Raw genomic sequence first — 20,621 nt, forward strand, 5'->3', positions numbered from 1 at the left:
CGAGAAGCTACTCAAGCCCAAACAGGAATCCTTCAAAATTTGAAAATCTGCCCCAGTGAAGCCAATAAACCCCCTGTAGATTACAGCAAGCATTAAATAGGAGGGAAATTAGAAGAGACAAAATGGATTTTGAAGAGCAAATAGCTGAAGGTGTGAAAACAAACAATATGGGAGTCTTCATATACATCAGTAGTACGAACCCTGTGAAAAAAAATCAGTGCATCACCAGAGGTTAAAGGGAGAAGTTAAGGTAGAAAAGGACATTGCTGATAAGGTAAATGATTTCTTTGCATCTGTCTTCACTGGTGAAACCATTGGGGAGGTTCCTAACCTAGATCTGCTCTTTTCTGGTAATAAATACGAGATGTTACTAGAGAGTTAGATATCAGAAGAGGAGGTGCTGAAGCAAAGAGAATAAAAAAAGCAAGTCCATATGGTGTACACCCAAGAGTTCTGAAGGAGCTCAGATATGAAATGCTAACAAAAAGCATTCATTAAAAACAGTCACTGTTCAGAGGACTGGATGGTAGCAAATGTTGTGCCTGTATTTTAAAAAGGCTCTAGGGATGATAAGGGGAATTATAGACCAGTAGCATTACATCTGCACCTGGCAAATTGGTTGAAATTATAATTAAAAACAGAATAGCAGCCCACCTGGAGATCATGATATGATAGGGTCTAATTAGCATGGTTTCTACAAAGGAAAATCGTGACTCACTAAACTTTTAATATTCTTTGAATGCCTCACTGAAGCAGCAGATAAACGAGAACTATCCGACAATGTATTTAGGCTTCCAAAGGGTTTTGACAAACTCCCGCAGAAGAGACTACTAAAGAAGCCAGGTCATGGGATAAGAGGCAAGCATTATCATGGATCAAATACTAGCTAGGAAATAAATCGAGGAGTAGTATTAAATGGTCATTTTTTATCATGGCTAAAATTTAACAGTGATGTGACTCATGGTTCTGTACTAAGTCCTGTATTGTTTAATACATTTGTTAGTGATTGGATAAGGAGGATAGGTAATGAGGTAACAAAATTTGCACATAACACAAAATTATTTAGGTTAGTCAGGACCAGAGAGAGTACTGTGAGGAACTTCAAAAGAGATCTGAATAACCTAGATGAATGAGCAACATAATGGCAGATGACCTGATAAATGCAAAATAATGCATATTGGAGGGAAAATATTAAATTATTAATACACCTTACAGGGTTCTAAATTAACTCCATCAACTCAGGGCAGGGACTTGGTATCACTGTCGACAGTTCAGTGAAGACCTCTGCTCAATGTACAGCTACGGTCAAACAAGCAAACTAAATGTTAAGATGCATAAAGAATGGTAAGATATATAAAGAATGGGATAGTGAATAATATGGAGAACATTATAATGTCTTTATATAAATCAGCAGTTTGGCCTTATCTGCAATGCTTTGTACAGAACTGGTCACCCCACCTCAAAAAGGATATATTGCTGAACTAGAAGGGGCCCAGAAAAGGGCAAAGAGATTATTAAGGTCTTGGAAAAACTCTCATATCAAGAAAGATTTAAGATTGGGATTGAATAAGAGGGCACATGATAGAAGTCTATAAAATAATGAATGGTTTAGTAAAGATAGATCAGGAGCTTTTTTCTTTCTGTCCCGTAACACAAGGACAAGTGGACATTCAATTAAATTAAAAGATGACAAATTCAAAATCAATAAATAATTTTCCACACAATATGTAGTTAGACTGTGGCAATGAGTTCCACAGGATCAAGAATGTAACATGATTTGTAAAGGGATTGGGCATTTATATGGATAACAAGAACATCCAGTTATCATAATAAAAAATAATAATAATGGCATATTAGAATGGATATTTAACCTCATGCTTCAGGGCTTAGGCCAATCTCTTAATGATCAGACATCAAGATGAGACCTAATGTGGGGAGCAAATCATCCATCTGCTTATTTCAGGGTTCTTACACTTTCATCTAAAGCCTTTAATACTGGCCACTATTAGAGACAGGTCACTGGGCCAAACAGATCTTGGGTTTGATCCAGTGTGGCTATTCCTATTTGCAAATCATTTGTATATGATTATAAAATTCATCTTATGATCAACAGACCCTGCCCTGAGCAGTGACAGGGGCCGGATATGGGGTTGTGCAGAACTTAGCTGCTGTAGTTGGGATAGGTCACAGAAGGATGGTGGCTAGGGTATATGGGTGGGTGAGTGCTGGAGGGCATCTAGGATGTGGAGAGGTGGGTGCTGGGCAATGCTAGAAGTCTGGGGGAAGGTGGTTAATGAGTGTTGGAAGGTGTTTGGAGACACTGGATGGGTGCTGGTGTATCTGGAATTGTTGACAGGTGCCTGAGGATAACTGGGTGGAAAATTGAGGGGCAATATTTGGGGGGAGACGGGACCACCAAGAGTCTGGCAGGGCTGGGCATCTGGAAGGGTTAGCTGGAGGCTAGAGAGTGTTATCTGTCTGTGAGAAGCTAGGGGAGCCTGGCACTCCCGGAACTGGTGTCTTCTTCCTGAAGTCTGCTGTCTGGTCCTCCTCTTGCAGCTGCTTCTCCCACTGTAATGCATCAGGAGGAACAGAGTATGTGGCAGATTATGTATCACAGCGACTCCTGCTGGCTGCTGGACACAATTACTGCCACTCAGCTGAATAAGCCACATCTAAGCAGGCCTGCGGGAAAGTGTACTGGGCTGCTAAGTGCATGACTGTCATGTGAGATACATTATAGTTAGCAGGTCAGTGTTGGTTGTCAGGGCTGGGTCATGAGCACCTCTAACATCTTGGCTACAAACACAATCTTCCTGTCTGACGCACAAGCTTGGGAAAGCTAATCTTCTATTAACAGAGTACTGAGAACTGCTAGCTAGAAGAATCCATTGACCATATCTGTTTGGCTGACAAGCTGGAAGTATTTGACCTGGGGATGGAGAGCCTCTGAAGCTTCATTCCAGGTCCAACAAATTCAGGTGACATGTGCTACCTTTTGGACCACACTATAAACTGAGAGAATCATCTCTGACAATGATGAGGAGGAAAACAAGACTGTTTATTTGTGTGTGCAAGTAGAGTGTAGGTGTTACGCTAAAGCCTTACATTTTTAATAGCAGCAAGTTTGTGAAAGTCTGTATGAAAGGACACTTATGTAGATTTACTAGCCAATAGCTTTTTGTTTACAAGTTATTTAATACTTCAATACATTTATATTTATACTTAAATATTTAATACTTAAATACTTCAACTACACTGTTTTTCTTTGTTTGCATTAAATATAAATATTTGTTAATCGGGCAAATTGTGTGGTACTTTCTTTTTATGAAAGTGACTGGAAGCTGTTACACTAAAATTCAGGGTTTTTATACTGTGTAATGCTTTCTGAAAAGACACAACTCTGGCCTTGCTTTCAGGAAGGGGTAAGCTGAGGTGCAAGAAAGGGGAGTATAATACTAACTGTATATAACTCACCCCCACCTCGCCCTATGCTGGCTCTGCTGCTGACTTGTGGTGTGACCCTGGGCAAGTTTCTTCACCTCTCTGGCCTCCCCACTCTGTTTTGTCTATTTTGACTGTAAGCAGGGGGAAACTTTTGCTAGGTTTGTTCTGAGTGTCTAGCACAATGGGACTCTGACCTCAGTTGAAGCCTCCAGGCATTACTGCAATTCAAATAGTAAGTCACGAGATCTTTCTGCAGAACATAGATCCCCAGCATGTTGCAGAATATATAGGGCCCTAGTTATAAGTAAGGCATTTTATATAAGGCAAGCCCAAAAGAAGGTTTGCTCAACCCCCCGCCCCGCCCCGCCCCCCATTTATCATCATTTCTTGTATTCACATTTTTAAAAATCTTCCCTTGAGCTGAGCACAACATGAGTAACATCAACTGGCTTCCTCTGCTAAATAACTCACTCTCAGTGAATTTCCAGGATCAAATTCAGCCTGCATACTACATCGCTGAAGTCAGTGGAGTTGAACCTACTTATACCAGGACCAAATTTGTTCTTTAGACTTTCCATGTGCCTCAGGTGGAGAAGGAGGTTAGTCTCTGGGGCCGTGTTTACATAGGGGATTTGCCCTGACTTCATCCATCAGTGACCAGCCATCGGTATAGCTGCATCAGTGCAAGTCCCTCATATGGGCAAGGAAAGCCACAATTTGCATCAGCGGAGCTTGTGGCTTTGTTTTGTCTGCAGCAGTGCAACTCCAATGGCCAATTGATGGAATTAGGGAGAATCCCTAGTGTAGACAAGGCCTGAGAAGTTCATTTGGAATTTGCAACTCCTCAGGCCTTAACAAAAGTCTAATGTGGTGCCAAGAAGGATATAGCAAGGCTAATGATCTGAGTCTGTGCTTTAATAGCTGGTGTTTTCAAAGGTAGCTGCTTGGCAAAAAGCTACTACATTTAACTCCTCTATTTTCATTGTGAAAATGGTTCTTTTTAGTCTTTACATCTGGGTCAGCAGGCAGGTTTTGTGCTGATTCCTGTCACCACTGACTTTGACTCACAAGTGCAATAAAGTTTAGAACACAGTTCAAAATGCTTACAAACTGCTTGGAGAGTAGATGCTGGAAATCCTGTAGTCTGTAATTACCTGATGTAAATCTGAAGTCAGTGAACCAATCTTTTGGGTATTGAGCGCAGTAAATCATGTAGTACCCTTGAAGGAAACCATTATAGATACAGAATAGTATGCCAAAGAGAAGTATCTGCAGTGGGAAAGGTCTGCCTCTCGTGAAGAATGAGTAAATAAACGTCCTAAGGTAGATAAAAAACACAGTCAAACCAGAAGTAAACACCACATATCAACACATACATAAATAGATCTTGGTAAAATGCTGGGTTTAAAAAAATAACATTTTCAGCTTATGTGGGCTAACACTACCCTAACATAATTCTTTTACTATTTTTTTTTCACTGTGTCTTTATTAGGAAGTTTATAACAGGTTTACAAATCCTAACCCTGTAAATATTAGTGACAATACAATGATCATTACAACAGTGAGCTTTTGTTTAGAGAAACATTATACAGTGATATAATCAATGGATCTCTATTTAATGGGATGTTACCCATGTTAGAGTGTGAGCATCTTTACACTACTCATGATATGTCTACTAATAGTTTCTGTATTGTAGAGAAACAAACCTTACTAAATGTACTGGATGATCAAAATAAGTAAGACTACATTAGCATAAGTAATACAAATAACTACCAATGAGAACAAGTAGCATTACAGAAATGTATACTCATCTATAAAATGCAACATTCCCTAGTTGTCTGAGCAGAGGACTGGGAGCTAGGAGTGCCTCATTTAGACATCATCAAGGATCTACAACCTATCCTGAAGGACGACCCATCACACTCACAGATCTTGGGAGACAGGCCAGTCCTTGCTTACAGACAGCCCCCCAACCTGAAGCAAATACTCACCAGCAACCACACCCCACACCACAGAACCACTAACCCAGGAACCTATCCTTGCAACAAAGCCCGTTGCCAACTATGTCCACATATCTATTCAGGGGACACCATCATAGGGCCTAATCACATCAGCCACACTATCAGAGGCTTGTTCACCTGCACATCTACCAATGTGATATATGCCATCATGTGCCAGTAATGCCCCTTTGCCATGTACATTGGTCAAACTGGACAGTCTCTACGTAAAAGAATAAAGGGACACAAATCAGACATCAAGAATGATAACATTCAAAAATCAGTCAGAGAACACTTCAATCTCTCTGGTCACTTGATTACAGACCTAAAAGTCGCAATATTACAACAAAAAAACTTCAAAAACAGACTGCAACAAGAGACTGCTGAATTGGAATTAATTTGCAAACTGGACACTATTAAATTAGGCTTGAATAAAGACTGGGAGTGGATGTGTCATTACACAAAGTAAAACTATTTCCCCATGTTTATTCCCCACCCACCCACTGTTCCTCACACGTTCTTGTCAACTGCTGGAAATGGCCCATCTTGATTATCACTATAAAAGGTATTTTTTGGTTTTTCTTCCCCTCTCCTGCTGGTAATAGCTCACCTTAACTGATCACTCTCATTATAGTGTGTATGGTAACACCCATTGTTTCATGTTCTCTGTGTATATAAAATCATCCTACTGTATTTTCCACTGCATGCATCCGATGAAGTGGGCTGTAGCCCACAAAAGCTTATGCTCAAATTAATTTGTTAGTCTCTAAGGTGCCACAAGTACTCCTGTTATTCTTGAGAAAGTCAATTGACCTCTCTGCCTTGGTTTCCCTCTTTATAAAATGGCGATCACATTTTCCATCCACCCTCATAGAAGTGTTGTAAAAATTGATTGGTGTTTATAGTGCACTATATGAATGCTAAATATTGTTGACTTCTGACACCAGTGTCCTGCTCTCCCAAGTGGAAGCAGAATTCCAGGGCCTTGCAAGTTGGCTCCTCAGTGGATAAAAAAAATGAGTGAAACAGAATCTGGGCATATTCTACGTATAACTTGCTTAATTTACAAAGTCCTGAAACAAGATGGTTAAACAGCACACAGGGAACAACTCTGCCTCAAGCGTTGACTCTAATCAGAAACCAAGGCAGAGACCAAACTCCCCTGTTGTTCACACAGCACTTTCTAATCTACACAGAACCCTGTAAAACTAAAAAACTACCATAAACATTTCTTCCAAGACCAAAAACGTACTCACAAACTATGAAAAATTACACGGGAGACTGTAACAGCAGCACCTGATGGATGCCTGCCACAGCAGTATTATCTTCTTCCACTAAAAGGATCAGTTTATGATAGTTTTATGTCCTCATTATTGCCCGTTTGGATGGCATCCTCTGAGGTCTGATCTAGCCATGTCTGTAGGGTATTCCTCAAAAGCCAAGCATCTACATACATACAAAAAGAAAAGGAGTACTTGTGACACCTTAGAGACTAACCAATTTATTTGAGCATAAGCTTTCTCGAGCTACAGCTCACTTCATCGGATGCTTATGCTCAAATAAATTGGTTAGTCTCTAAGGTGCCACAAGTACTCCTTTTCTTTTTGCAAATACCGACTAACACGGCTGTTACTCTGAAACTACATACATACCGTACATCAAAGTACTGCTAAAAAATGCCCCAAAGCCACTTCCCAAGGTCTTCTACCTACAACAGAAAGCTTTCTTTTGAACACCCACAGAAACATCTGCATAGGAAATAGTTTTATTCCAATCATTGTTGTGATGGTACCCTTGTTCTGAGCTTCAAGACTACCTTAAAAATGTGGTATCTGTGCCTTGACATAATTCTTGTGCAGAACTATTTATTTGTGGGGACAAATCTTTATACTAGGATCCAAATAATATTTAGAGCCCTGGAAAGACTCCTGGTCTGATTGGTTTTTTTGCAAAATTCATGTAATTAAAACCTTTCACTCATGCCTTAGACCGATTTGTTCACTAAGGACAATTTACTTGTGCTGCTATGGATTGCAGAGAAACTGCATCAGTGAAGAGGGAAGTTTATTCTCTGTGTATTCACTTGTCCTCACCCCTTTGCTTATTTTTTTTCTTTAAACTATACATTATATAGAGGGGTTGGAGTGATTAATGCCACTTTACCATTTGTTTTAAAACTTTACTTGAGGGATTAGGTTAAGCGATTCTTACACCGTGGGTCAGGACCCCAAAGCGGGTTGCAACCCCATTTTAATGCAGTTGCCAGGGCTGGCGTTAGACTTGCTCAGGTACTGGGCTGAAGCTGAAGTTGAAGCCTGAGCCCCACAACCTGGGACTGAAGCCAAAGACTGAAAGTTTAAGCCCTGGGGGGCAGGGCTCAGGCTTCGGCCTACTCACATCTGGGGCTGAAGCCCTCAGGCTTTGGTCCCCTCTGCCCAGAGCAGTGGGGTTTGGGCTTGGGCTCAGGCTGTGGTCCCTCTTCTCAGGGTTGTGTAGTAATTTTTTTTGTCAGAAGGAAGGCGCGGTGCAATGAAATTTGAGAACTGCTAACCAATTCACTTTGATAAGCCACACACTCACAAACCACTTGTTACAATTTAATTAGGGTGACTGTATGTCCCTTTTTTAAGCCCTGTCCTGGCCGTCCTGACTTTTTTTGGCAAAAGTGGTAATTTGTCCCGTTTGCTCTTGCCAACTTGATCAGTTGGCAAGAGCAAATGGGACAAATGCCCACATTTGTAAAAAAAGAAAAAAAAAAAAGTGGGGTGTGGAAGAACATGCGGGTGGTGGAGCGGCAAGTGATGCCAGCCCCATGCCAGGGGGCAGGCAGGGCTTGGGTGAGCAGTGACACCAGCCCCGCGTGGGGAAGGGGGCTTGGGCGAGTGGCTCGGGCTAGCTCCATGCGGTATTCTGTTTTCCTTTTGGGAAATATAGTCACCCTAGCTATAACACACTTATTTGCTTTTATGGAAGTTACCAGAATTTACCAGAATTTATCAGTATTTTTAAGATGCTGTCTTCACTGCACCATTGTAACGAAAATGACCGCAACAGGGTTTTCCCAAATGTTTAAGCCATATATATTTTTAATAAAATAGAAGAAAGTAACAAGACTTCCACTATTATTGAATTTATGCAAAGGAGAAGGCTAATATTATTAAGAGATCCAATCCTTCCACAGTTAAAGGTGAAGCTAACTAGAAATAAGACCAATTTTCAGCTAACCCATCAGCCTTTCAGCTTCACTAGAAATAAATCAAGCCAGTCAGGATTTATCTGAAATGTTTGGACCATATTACACAAGAAGTTTGAGATATGGGAAATGGACAAGTAGAAATGTACTTGAAATACACTAAAAAATATATAGAAACTTTTATGATAACTTTTCAAAAACATTGCTAACAATTTCTTGGTTTGTCATATCTGCAAAATAGACTCTTGTAAGAGCTTCAACATCATTTCTCAAAGAGTCCCTAATAAGTATTGGTATATGTAAGAATCAGAGAGGATTTAAAAAGTTATCATAAGTACCCAAAACTAAAGACATAACCACTATTTTATAAATTATGGTTTTTAAAAAAACATTTTTTAAACTGTATTATACAGCTCTTTGGGACCGGGAGCATCTTTTTGTCATGTGTTTGTACTGTGCTTTATACAAAGGGACCTCATGGTACTACCACAATGCAACACATTCCTAAATATACTTGTGTATCTTTTAAAGTATATTTAATGCAGATTTCAGATTCATATATTACACACATCAGTTTGCTGTAGACTTTGTAAAGAGCATGTTAGGACATGCACATTTTGCAGAGTATGCAAGGCTTAGATGCAGATGGTCATGATTGAGGTGGGGACGAGGATCCTAAATGGCTGGCAGGGAACAACACTGAGGTTAATCTAATCTGAAAGAAGTGGGAGAGGTTGATCCTTATCAATCCAATGGTTTAACCATGAGAATATTCTTTCTATCCCTGCACCTCCTCCAGCCAACACACTTCTTGGGAAACAAAAGCCATTTAATATTTCTGTAGTTTTTTGACAAAGCATAGTAGAGGAAACCTCACAAGAAAATAAACTTCACTCCACAATCTGCGTTCAAACCAGAGCATGAGTACAGCACAGATATAGTGGGAAATGGGTGCCTCAGTCAGGTAACAATTTCTAAATCAAAATAATTTGAACACAGTAAAGAGCCGACTCTCACAATTTTATTACAAATCTCATTGTATTTGATGTTCTTCTTGAAGCCCCTGCTCCTCACAGAAGCCCATGGCCCCAGAATGCCAACTTTCATTTATTTATTTAGTACTACTATTACCAGGAGACCCAGTCATAGACCAGGACCCTATTGTGCTAGGCACCGTACAAACAATAAAAAAGTAAAGTTTCTAGTCCTCATGGTTGTGGAAAAAACCTTGAAAACATGAATCAAGTGAACGCTAAAAGCTCAAAAACCAGAAGGCAGATAAAAGAAACCAATTTTTTTTTTAATTCTCATGAGTTTTAAGCCAATCTCATGATTTTGGGAGCTTGATTTATGGTTTTTGAATGCTTGGGGTTGGCAATGATCAGAAAATACAACTGTACCAATCTCGTGTAATCAAACCCCATGTGAGCAGTAGGGTAAATATCTATACAACTGGAAATTCAAGCAGTTTATGGCCTCAGTCCTCCAGTGGGATCAGCAGGAGCAATAGAAACTTCATTTAGGGGTTTATACTTACATGAACAGGTCTCAGGGCTTTTTGGCAATGATATCTTTAAAAAAATGGAAAACCTATGAAAAGGGGGTCAGCAATATGCCAACACACAGCAAAAAACTCAAAGTGTGGCCTCAATAGCTGCTTCAAATTAATTAAGAGAAGGATGGCACCAAGCCAGTATCACAGTCCTGCATACTGCCAAGTTAACAACTTACACTGCAGAGGAGGAAACAGCATATGCAGCAAGGAGAACAACTTGGCAATCCATCAAAGACAAAATAAATCAGTCCCCAGACCAAGAGACCAGGGATCCTGCCAGAACAACAGTGACCTGATGGACTGCTAGAGGCAGAACAAATCTGTTTGCAATACAAAAGACATGAAAGACCACTGAAAAAGAAACTTGCTGTTTCCCTTTAACAGGATTCCACGTAAACTGCCTTAAAATACTTAGTTCCTTAGAAAATTGCTGGGCAGAAATCTGGGTGGCTCTGCAGATTGGTAATGAGATACAGAATATTTAACCTCTAGGTTATCAGACACAAGTCAGTAGTAACTTTAACTTTGTTATAGTCTCTATAGATGCCCTTTGTGAAATAAATTAGTCATCTCCATCTAGTTCCTAGTGGACAGGTGGAAATGATACATATACAATAGCAATGGGCTCCATATAAGAATCTAAGATAGATAGGTAGGTGTGCACAACATACAAATCATTGTAACTGACGCTATATACAGCTCTCTCATACCTCTTAGTGCAAACTCAAAAGCTGGTCTCTCTCACCAACAGAAGTTGGTCCAATAAAAGATATTACCTCACCCACCTTGTCCCTCTAATATCCTGGGACCAATATGGCTACAACAACGCTGCGTACAAAGAATGTCATGTAAGGTCTCTAATGAAAGCCTGTATCATGCTAGTAGTCGTAATCAGTGCAAGAAGTATGTATGGAAAATAGGTGGTGTTATGTATATATGCTGAAAATCATGGTCTGTAGGTCTGTGAGTTAAGGCAGGCCACGTAAACCTGCCAGGCAGGGGCTGAGGAGCCTTCCCAAAAGTGAGGGGGCCAGGGACCCCTGCCTCCTCTGTGGCCCCACCCCTGCCCCTTCCCTCCCCGCCCCCCGCCAAGACCCCATCCCTGGCCAAGCCTGAAGCCGAAGCAAGGCCAGGGAGCCCAGGTCTCTCCACCTGCCCAGGTTTGGGGGGCATGACAGCAACCCCTGGCCCCTGTCCGCACCCCCTGAACTTCCTGCCTAGAGCAGGTGGATGGTCCGCAGCTCCTCACAGCTGCCTGCATGGCTCTTACCCTGCCTGGGCTCCAGGGGGTGGGGCTTCAGGGGGAAGAGGAGGGGCACGGGTGGGACCCATGGTGAAAAGTAGACGGGCCTGGCCTCCTGGCCCCCCCGGTTCCAGCACCTGTGCTGCCAGGCAGGGGCTAAGAGATGCTTCTCTCTCCTTGCCTGGTCATGTGCAAATTAGGTATTATACAGTTCACAATGGAAAGGCCCCCAGAAAAGACTGCATACCGTCCGAGGTCATAGAATGCAGAAAACCTATTCTACTGCAACATCTTCATGAGTTGCTCTTCCTGTGCTGGAAAGAAGGTGAAGTACCACAAGAAATGAGAGACACCAACATCATCACTCCCTATAAAAACAAGGGTGATAGGAGCAACTGTAACAACTATCGTGGCATTTCCCTTCTTAGTATTATGGGAAAAGCCTTTGCCTGAGTTGTCCTGAACAGACTTCAGACCCTTGCAGACAGAGTCTGTCCTGAATCACAGTGCAGCTTCAGAGCTGAAAGGTCTATTATAGACGTGATCTTCTCACTAAGACAACTACAAAAGAAATGCAGAGAACAAAAAAAGCCCCTCTACATTGCCTTCATGGATCTCACAAAGGCTTTTGATTTTGTCAGTAGAAGTGGACTTTTCACACTTCCAGAAAAGATTGGATGTCCCCCTCAGCTCTTAAGCATGATTTGATCCTTCCATGAAAACATGTACGTCACAGTCCAGTATGACGGCTCAGTGTCTGAGGCTTTCCAGCTTCATAGCAGAGCTAAGCAAGGTTATGTACTTGCCTCAACTCTGCTTGGGATCTTCGCCCTGCTACTGAAACAAGATCTAGTTGCACACAAGATTGGATGGAAAGCTGTCAATCTTGCAAGACTCAAATCTAAAACCAAGACTCGGGAGGCCCTTATCCAACACCTCCTCTTTGCGGATGACGCAACAGTGACAACCCACATAGAAGCTCATCTTCAAAGCCTAATGGACAGTTTTTCCAAAGCCTGCCTAGACTTTGGGCTTAGTATAAGCCTAAAAAAGACTAACATAATGTGCCAAGCAGTTGAGGAAGCACCCTTCACCAAGATCAACAATTATGAACAATTATGAAGTGATGAACGAGTTCACATCCACTATTGTAGTCAGCCTTTCACTTGAAACGGAACTCAACATCAGCACTGGAAAAGCCACCACAACGTCTAGACTGAGCAAGAGGGTATGGCAAAACAACAAACTGACAGAACAAACAAAGATCTGTGTGTATTGTGTGTATGTTATCAGCACACGTTTGTATGGGAGGAAGACATGGGCCTTAAACTCCCCAAGAAAAGATGCTCAGCCTTCATATGCATTGCCTTCATCGAATCTTTGGAATCTCCTGGAGGGACAGAATCACCAACACTGAGGTACTCAAGCAGGCCAGCTTACCCAGCATGCAAACATTCCTCAAACAGAGATGCCTCTGCTGGCTTGGGCATGGGTGCCAAATGAATGAAGGGTGCATCCCAAAGGACATCCTGTATGGTCAATTGGCATCTGGAAAAAGACTCAAAGGGAGCCCAAAATTGCGTTTCAAGGATGTGTGCAAGTGAGAAGAAATGGACATGGATGTGGACAAATGGGAAAAATCACACTCAAAACTGCAGCTTTTGGAACCAAGAGCTTAACAAAGATCTCTGGACTTATGAGAGGAAGCAGTCCAGCTTCACAGAGGAGAAAAGAGCTCACAGAAGGCAGAGCCCAAAAGGTTGAAACATCACCTTTAAACGTGACAGATGCGGCAGAGATTGCTTCTCTCAAGTGGGTCTCTTCAGCCATATTTGCGGCTGCCATAAAACCAACTGAGTAAATTCCAGGGGCAACAGGTTTGTATAATTTTTGGTGGTGCCCAGAACGGGTCTAAGTCCTGCCCCTCCTCCCACTCCTGCCTAAGGCTCTGGGAGGGAGTTTGGGTGCGGGAGGAGTGCAGGCTCTGGGAGGGAATGTGGTGAAGGCTCAGGGCTGGGGCAAGGGTGCAGGAGGAGGTGCAGGGGGGCGGGCTCTGGGAGGGAGTTTGGGTGTGGGGTGCGGGCTCTGAGCTGGGGCAGGGGGTTGGGGTGCAGGAGGGGGTGAGGGGTATGGCACTTACCTCGGGCCTCTCCTGAAAGTGACCCACACACCCCTCTGGCAGTGGCTCCTAGGCAGGTAGACCGGGGGAGGGCCACAGGCACCGCCCCTGCAGCTCCCATTGGCCGCAGTTCCAATGGCAGAGTTGGCGCTCGGGGTGGGAGCAGCGCGTGGAGCGAGGGTGGGCAGGAAGCTGCTTTAGGCCCGATGCACTGCTGGTGGTGGCGGCAGGGGCCCCCGGGCCCTTTTAAATCGCCCAGGGGCAGCAGGAGGGGAGGGGGGAGAGACCTGGCCCTGAACATTGGTGGAGCCGGGCCCCCGTGCTCTGAGTATTCCTGGAGCACAGGCACCATGGGCCCATACAACTCGCCACCCCTCTAAATTCCTTACCTCTCAGAGGCACATATCCATGGTCTCTCGAGACTGAAGGATGCCTAATACTACTGCAGTTCACAATGGATGTCCCTTTACAGTCCGAGCAAAATGCTAATCAATAGATTGTGAGTCCTGCAGGACAAAAACAAAACCAGCTGGGGTATCCTATTTACAAGTACAGACAAGGAACTTTTGAAACTATATCTAGGGTGCAGAGGGATCCCCAGCTATCCTTTCCTGACAAAGTAAAGTGGCAGTGGGCTTGCATAATGAAAAATGGACCTCAGCCAGACTTGGCTGAAAACCCTGGGAAGAACTTTGGATGAGATAAACTTTTTAAGACAGAAAAATAAAGTTTTAGTTAAGTTTGGGCCATAGAAAGCTTTTGTTTTTCTTTTCAAGCTAACGCTTGGTATCCAATATTTTTGTTTGCTACGGTATGAATCTCTTTGTTAAATAAACTTAGACTTGTTTTCTCTATAAACAAATCTAAGTGTTGTGTGTCAAGCAAAGCTGTGCTCTGAGATGTAACTAGTGAGCTGTGATGTTTTATTCCTAAGGGAAACATGGGCCTGGCAATTCTGTGAGTGTTCAGTGAAATGGGCTGGACATTACAGGGGATGTTTGGAGGATTCGGGAGTTGGAGTGTGCCTATCACTAACCAGTAAAGAGAAAGCGAGGCCTGAGTAGGTCTGGAGGGAAATGCTTGCGTTGCCTATGGCCAGTGGCATTAGGGAGTTGATCCCAGGCAGGTACAAATGAGGCTCCTTCATGATAAGGGCATATAGTAACAAGGTGCTTCACAACCCCAAATACCCCCAGGGAGTATCACATCCCTTAGCTATTTTCTCTGATTCTCTCCTAATTGATTTTATCTTTGTTAGCCAGCCAACATATTGATGTGGGAGGTGCGGGAGGGTCCAAGGTGGACACCTTAGATACCATGTTGCACTATAGCACAATGGGTTTTCTTGAATCCTAGGAACCTAGTAAATCCGGTGATTTGTGTGGCCATCCTCAGAGCATCTGGAGGGAGAGGATGTGCATTGATGGATTGAAAATCTCTACTAGACAGTACTGTGGGATATTGTCAATTGTGTAGAGCAGGGGGATGAGTCAGCATCAATGACTTTTAAAGGGTTGAGTGGCACAGGTCGCTGTGGATGCATTCTGCTACATAAAGCCCGGAGCGAATTGACATAAGGCTGTTTCCTAACTAACAAATGGATGTCTCCATCCACTCACATGACCAGAAGGAACAAAGATTGTTTGTGTGAGGAGAGGGGGAGAGAGAAATGGCATTTATCTATGGTACTTATATAGCCCCCATTACCATAGTAGCTGAACGCCTCAATCTTTTTGTATTTGTCCTTACTATTATCCTGTGAGGCAGGGAAACACTATTATCCCCATTTTACAGATGGAGCACTGCGGCACCAAGAGACTAAATGACTTGCCCATGGTCACAAATAAAGTCTGGTAGAGCAGGGAATTGAATCCAGAACTCTTGAATGCCAGGCTAGTGCCCTAACCACCAGATCATCCTTACAGGGACAGGACTAGACCTAGGCACAGGTGCAGCGTGGCTACAGACGGTGCCTCTGACCTGTAGAATAGCCTTCGTGGACAGATTTCTGAGGCTGGACCAATGGCAAACCAAGGTGGGGCTTTTTATAATGAGGACAGATGAAAGAGCAAGAGCGGTAGGAGTCTCCTGGGGAAGAAGGATGAGCAGCAGAAGCCCTCTGGTTTGGGAGAAAAAGTGTGGTGACTGACGAAGCTGGTGCCTCTGTATATAAGAATCTCACATTGGAGCATGGAAGATGCCAGACCAGCTAAAGGGGGGGACAAGTGATCTCCCCATGTGTCTCCTCCCTGCCCCGCCCCCAGCCTGGGGTCCCCGTGCTCTCTCCCCCACCCCCATACTATGTTACCTGGGGGAGGGGAGCTCTGTCCACCCGCCGCACTGGTTCCTTCTCTGGCACGTTCGGCTGCTCTTCCTGGCAGCCGGAGCCGGGCAGGGAGCGGGATAGAACCACTCCTGGATTCTGCCTGGCTGCGGCAGCAGTGGGCTGCCTCCTGCCCAGGCTTGGCTTCTGGGATAGCGGCTGGGATAGCGTGCTCAGAGTTGTCTCCTGTGCCCAGAAGTTGCAAGCTCCACATCATGAATGGAATAGTGTGGTGGAGACACTGTTCAGACAACTTCATGTTGTGTTACAAGTTACTTTTCCTATTCAGCAGGTGAACTTTTATGGAAAAGGAAATGGGATTTAACTCTTAGCAATTGTTCCTAGTATTCTCTGTTGTTGGGGCTCTCTATGACATTTATTGCTGTACTATATGAGCATTACTAATAGATGACCTCCCTTAAAGAAGCCAGTTTGATCAAAAATAAGTTAAGCCATAAAAGTATATGCAGTCCTAAAGCTATAAGTTTAGCTTAAATCTTATCTTGTATGTCAAGCAGTGAATAAAGTGACTACAACCAGCTCTGTTATTGTGTTAATTCCTTTATGAACCACAGTGATGAAAGCCAAGTTTCCAGCAATTATGACAGAGATTAAGGGTACAAAAAAAGTGCTGAATACTTCCAAAAACAGCAGTGAAAGTTTAGAACTATTGAAAAGTTTTACTAGACAATGGCATAAAAATCACCGTTTTTAATATCCAGTGGAAGGTGGTGCTGCTTGGATTTGTATTGCCACTTACTCTGTTTTTTAAAAAAAATCCTATCCACCTCAGAAATGTGGTGTTGGAGATATGACTGGGGGAGATCTGCACTGGCAAACTAACCTGCACCACACAATCTGGGAAAAAGCCCAACTGTGTAGAACCAGCAGATGTTAAATTTTAGAACAGTGCAAAAGGTTTATTACAAAGGGGACTCGCACAACACGTACGGTAGCCACATTGACTTAAACCTTCTAGTACACAAATTGAGTTCTAGCATTTCTAACCTTTTGCCACACATGTGAACAGAGGTTTCCCTTCCCCAGATTCCCCATTATCTCCAGAATGCAATGCAGTTCCTCTGGACCCAGAATTAAGCAACAGTGCAACCAGAACACTTCCTGAATTCACTGCTGTAGAACAGTGGGGCACTCAGGCTGCATGCCCCTTGAAATAGACTTACCAGGAGTCCTTATAAGGAAAGGAGGGAGAAAGCAGGCCTACAGTACATAAAGCCATTGTAACTTACTCTTTATACCCTTCCAGGCAATGGAGATCAGCGAGAATGTGTTTGTACTCTGCTCCCAGGTTCTATCCGAACTGAGCCAGAGGCAGGTCTTGTTCTGTTCAAGTGGTGCAATCCTGGCTCGATTGAAGTCAATGAGAATTTCGCCATTAATGTGAATAGAACCAGGATTTCACCCAAGTATCTTACCTATGGAGTTACTTCTCTGAGGTGGTCTGCTGGATATCTGTGTAGTAAGGTTGTGGAGGATGAAAACAACTAGCAAGGTTGCGTAGATGTAACAGAACAGAATCTGCCCATAGCATCTCCTATAGATTTAGAGGGCTGTGAATTCAAATCCATATTGTGGTTTTATTAAGATTTTCTATATGGTGTGGTGCAAATTCATCCTGGGTGTAATTCCACAAGACCAAATTCTGCTCTCGCTACGTCTGAACAACCCAGTTAAGACTTTGCTTCAGAATAACAGCAAAATTTGGCTTTATGGAGTTATATCAGCGATGATTTGACCTAACCTGTTTTCCTTTCTGTGTGGTATGGATGACTAACCTGTCACCACTTAATTATCTTTATCAGCCAAAGCTGTGATGAAATTTATTTAGTCAGCTGACACAACTTTCCCTTTTGAAGTAGTGAACAATAAATCATGTGTCTTGCTTTTCATCTCTTATTTTCCAACAAAATATATTTTAAAGAGAAAATTAAGTTAAAAGCCAGTCAATTTTCATAGTTTAGTCCAGTTCACCTGAAGAGTATATATACTTCCAATCAATTCTAGAAATATTAAGTGTCTTAACTTTTTTACAGAAGCTGCTAATCTTTTCATAATGTTAACATAACCCACTAACAATGGTGCTGTCTGTCCTCCAGTGGCTTGTTCACAAATTGAGATTTGTGTGTCTGCAACAGCCTTTGCACTATGGACCCTGAGTTCTTCAGTTCGGGCAGTCAAAGCTGTTGCTTTTAGATCCAGAGGTGCAGTGGGATCATATTTTACCCTAACCAAAGGTCCAGTGAGACCTGCAAGGACCTATTTAGGCTTGAGTGGGTTGGATTTTACTTGATTGCTGTGGCACCACAGGGAAGAAGATCAGTGATCAAAGAGGGGGAGAGTACACATCATCTCACTCCTCCCATAAGTCCCACAGGGAATCTGACAGGAAAGTAATGCAGCCTCAGCCGACGCAAACCCGAGTTTAAAGAATGGTTATCTTGGGAATGCCTCCAACTCCACTGGATCTGTGCTGCCTCTGGCTCATTTCAAGATATAGAGCACCCAAAACAGCAGTACTGGCTGCTAGGGAATTTGTGATGTTTAGGGAAAAAACACCTCTCCCTATTCTGGGAGCTAGGGATACTGAAAACACATACTCCAGATGGAACAATTAACAGAAGACTTTGTTAGAGGATCTGGGTAAGAATCCTCTCCCAGGAGACTCCTTCCCCCTCTCCCTCTCTCGCCACCCCCCAACCACTGGGTATTTCTGTGATAGGAATTGATCTGGTCCAGAGTTAATGCTTTTAACTTTGATTATACTTGAGTTATATTTTGTTGATTCCAGATAAAAGTTATACAGACAGTGTCTCAATTCCTGGGTCTAAATGTCTGCACTTACATTCTGCAGGTATAAAACTGTAGGCATAACTTGGTGCCTAAGATTTATGAGCACACAAGCCATTTAAATGTCTAAGGGTTGCTACTGGAAATACATGTATGGCTATAAGTAAACATTTAACATGCCTATCCCAGGCTCTAAATGCTATCGCCATCCGTTAAAAAATGCAAAAAGTTATTTCAAAAGCAAAATAGCAACATATTCCCCGCTGCCAACATGCCAACAACCAGGCTGCAAGAACATATCATACAGCAAGTTAGAATCTTTACACCCGTTTTACTCCTTCCTCCAAATTTCCACCCCTAAGTGCCTCTGCCTTCCCCAAATGTCTGTTCAAGCAAACAGGCTTTGTGGTGTACCCATGAGATCAACAAACTGGGAGTATTTTGAACCACAAGGGTAGCAAGTACATTATTAACAACCGTTTGCACTGTTAGTGCCTAGAGTCCCTTAATGCCACACACACACACACAGTCATACAGTCTCTGCCCCAAAAAGCTTGGAATAAAAATTGAGCTGTATAAATATTGTGGTCCAAACAAAACACAAAATACCAAGGCCCTAATCCTACTTGCAGGACTGAAATCAATAGGGCTAGTCATGTATGTGTGTGAAGTAGACCCAGAACAGAAGGCAGACCACTTCATTTATTACCTTATAATAAATGCCCTACTTAATTTGTGATATTGTGGATCACGCATTATTAGGCTTCCACTGCAATTCTGTCAGCCATTGGGATCTGACGGCAGGAGCCCTGGCTGGCAGCCCCACGTATTAATGACTGTAATATAGTTGCAGCAAAATGTCTGGTTATCAAAAAAAATTAGCAGGCATAACATAATACCTGAGTGCTTATATTGTTCCAGCAAATTTTTCTGGAACAAATAGGTCTTCTCCGGCTTTTCCAAATTACTACAATTCGTAAAGTTCCATTATTATTTTTCCACGATTTTCCATGTCTTATTCATGACTCAGATGCAATTATTTGACAAGCACTTCAAGTAGGGCCTTACTTATAATGCTGCAGTTGTACAGTAACTTCTGGTGAGGGCGCGATGCTTGCGTATGCTGTTCATATCTTTAACTGCAAGCAACATAAGCTCTACAGGGAATAGGAAGGTTTGGGGCACCATGTGGTGGTGTCTGCTCATAGGACGACAAGTTAACATTTCTAAGGTATGATTTAAAAAACATGTCGTCCACTTCACCCTCCTGGATTGCATGTCATTCTGCATTTCTATTTTAATGAACACCCACACCAGTGGAACTGTGTAAACTTATTAATTGCCTGTGGTAACTTGCTGTTTTAGTGCCCAATCTTGTAAACTCCGACTGAAGTAAGATAGGAGTTTGACTAATGATTTTGATGGGAGCAGGAACACGTCCTTTATTATTTGATTAGCTCCAGAGCTAGATCAAGGATTCCACTCTCCTTTCACAGTTACATGGAAACCTCCCTCCTACAGCACTCCTCAAAATGCATTTGGATAAGCCTGTGGTCACCGTAATTTAATGCATGGGAAAGAAAACAATACTGAAGAAATTATAAAGCAGCTGTACAAAACGCTGGTACACCCTGAATACTCAGGTCATTTCGGGACTGAAAGAAGTAGAGGGGGTTGAGAGATGGACGACAAAATGAGCAGAGGCCTGGAGAGACTTCCATATGGGAAAAAAAAAAAAAAGATTGAAAAGGCTGGGACTGTTTAATTTAGAAAGGAAGCTAAGAAGAAGGGATGTAACAAAGGCATTGAAAATAAATGGTATTGAGAAAATATTGGGCACCGCTATTCACCTGCTTTCTTGTAACACAAAGAGGGAATGCTCCATGAATCTGTGTTGGGTCATATTAAAGAAGTCCTGTATTAAAATCACAAATGA

The 20,621-nt window shown here is 42.7% G+C and overlaps 1 protein-coding gene across 1 annotated transcript in view; it reads right to left on the reverse strand.

Moving 5' to 3' along the window:
• Positions 1–20,621, reverse strand: part of SRD5A2 (steroid 5 alpha-reductase 2) — a 61,626-nt gene that overhangs the window by 16,020 nt on the left and 24,985 nt on the right. Inside the window, exon 2 of the mRNA XM_037895375.2 lies at positions 4,602–4,765. Coding sequence (XP_037751303.2) covers positions 4,602–4,765 — 164 coding nt within the window. The remainder of the gene's footprint in view (positions 1–4,601; positions 4,766–20,621) is intronic.

Source organism: Chelonia mydas, chromosome 3 (assembly GCF_015237465.2).
Source record: "Chelonia mydas isolate rCheMyd1 chromosome 3, rCheMyd1.pri.v2, whole genome shotgun sequence".
Taxonomy (NCBI): Eukaryota; Metazoa; Chordata; order Testudines; family Cheloniidae; genus Chelonia; species Chelonia mydas.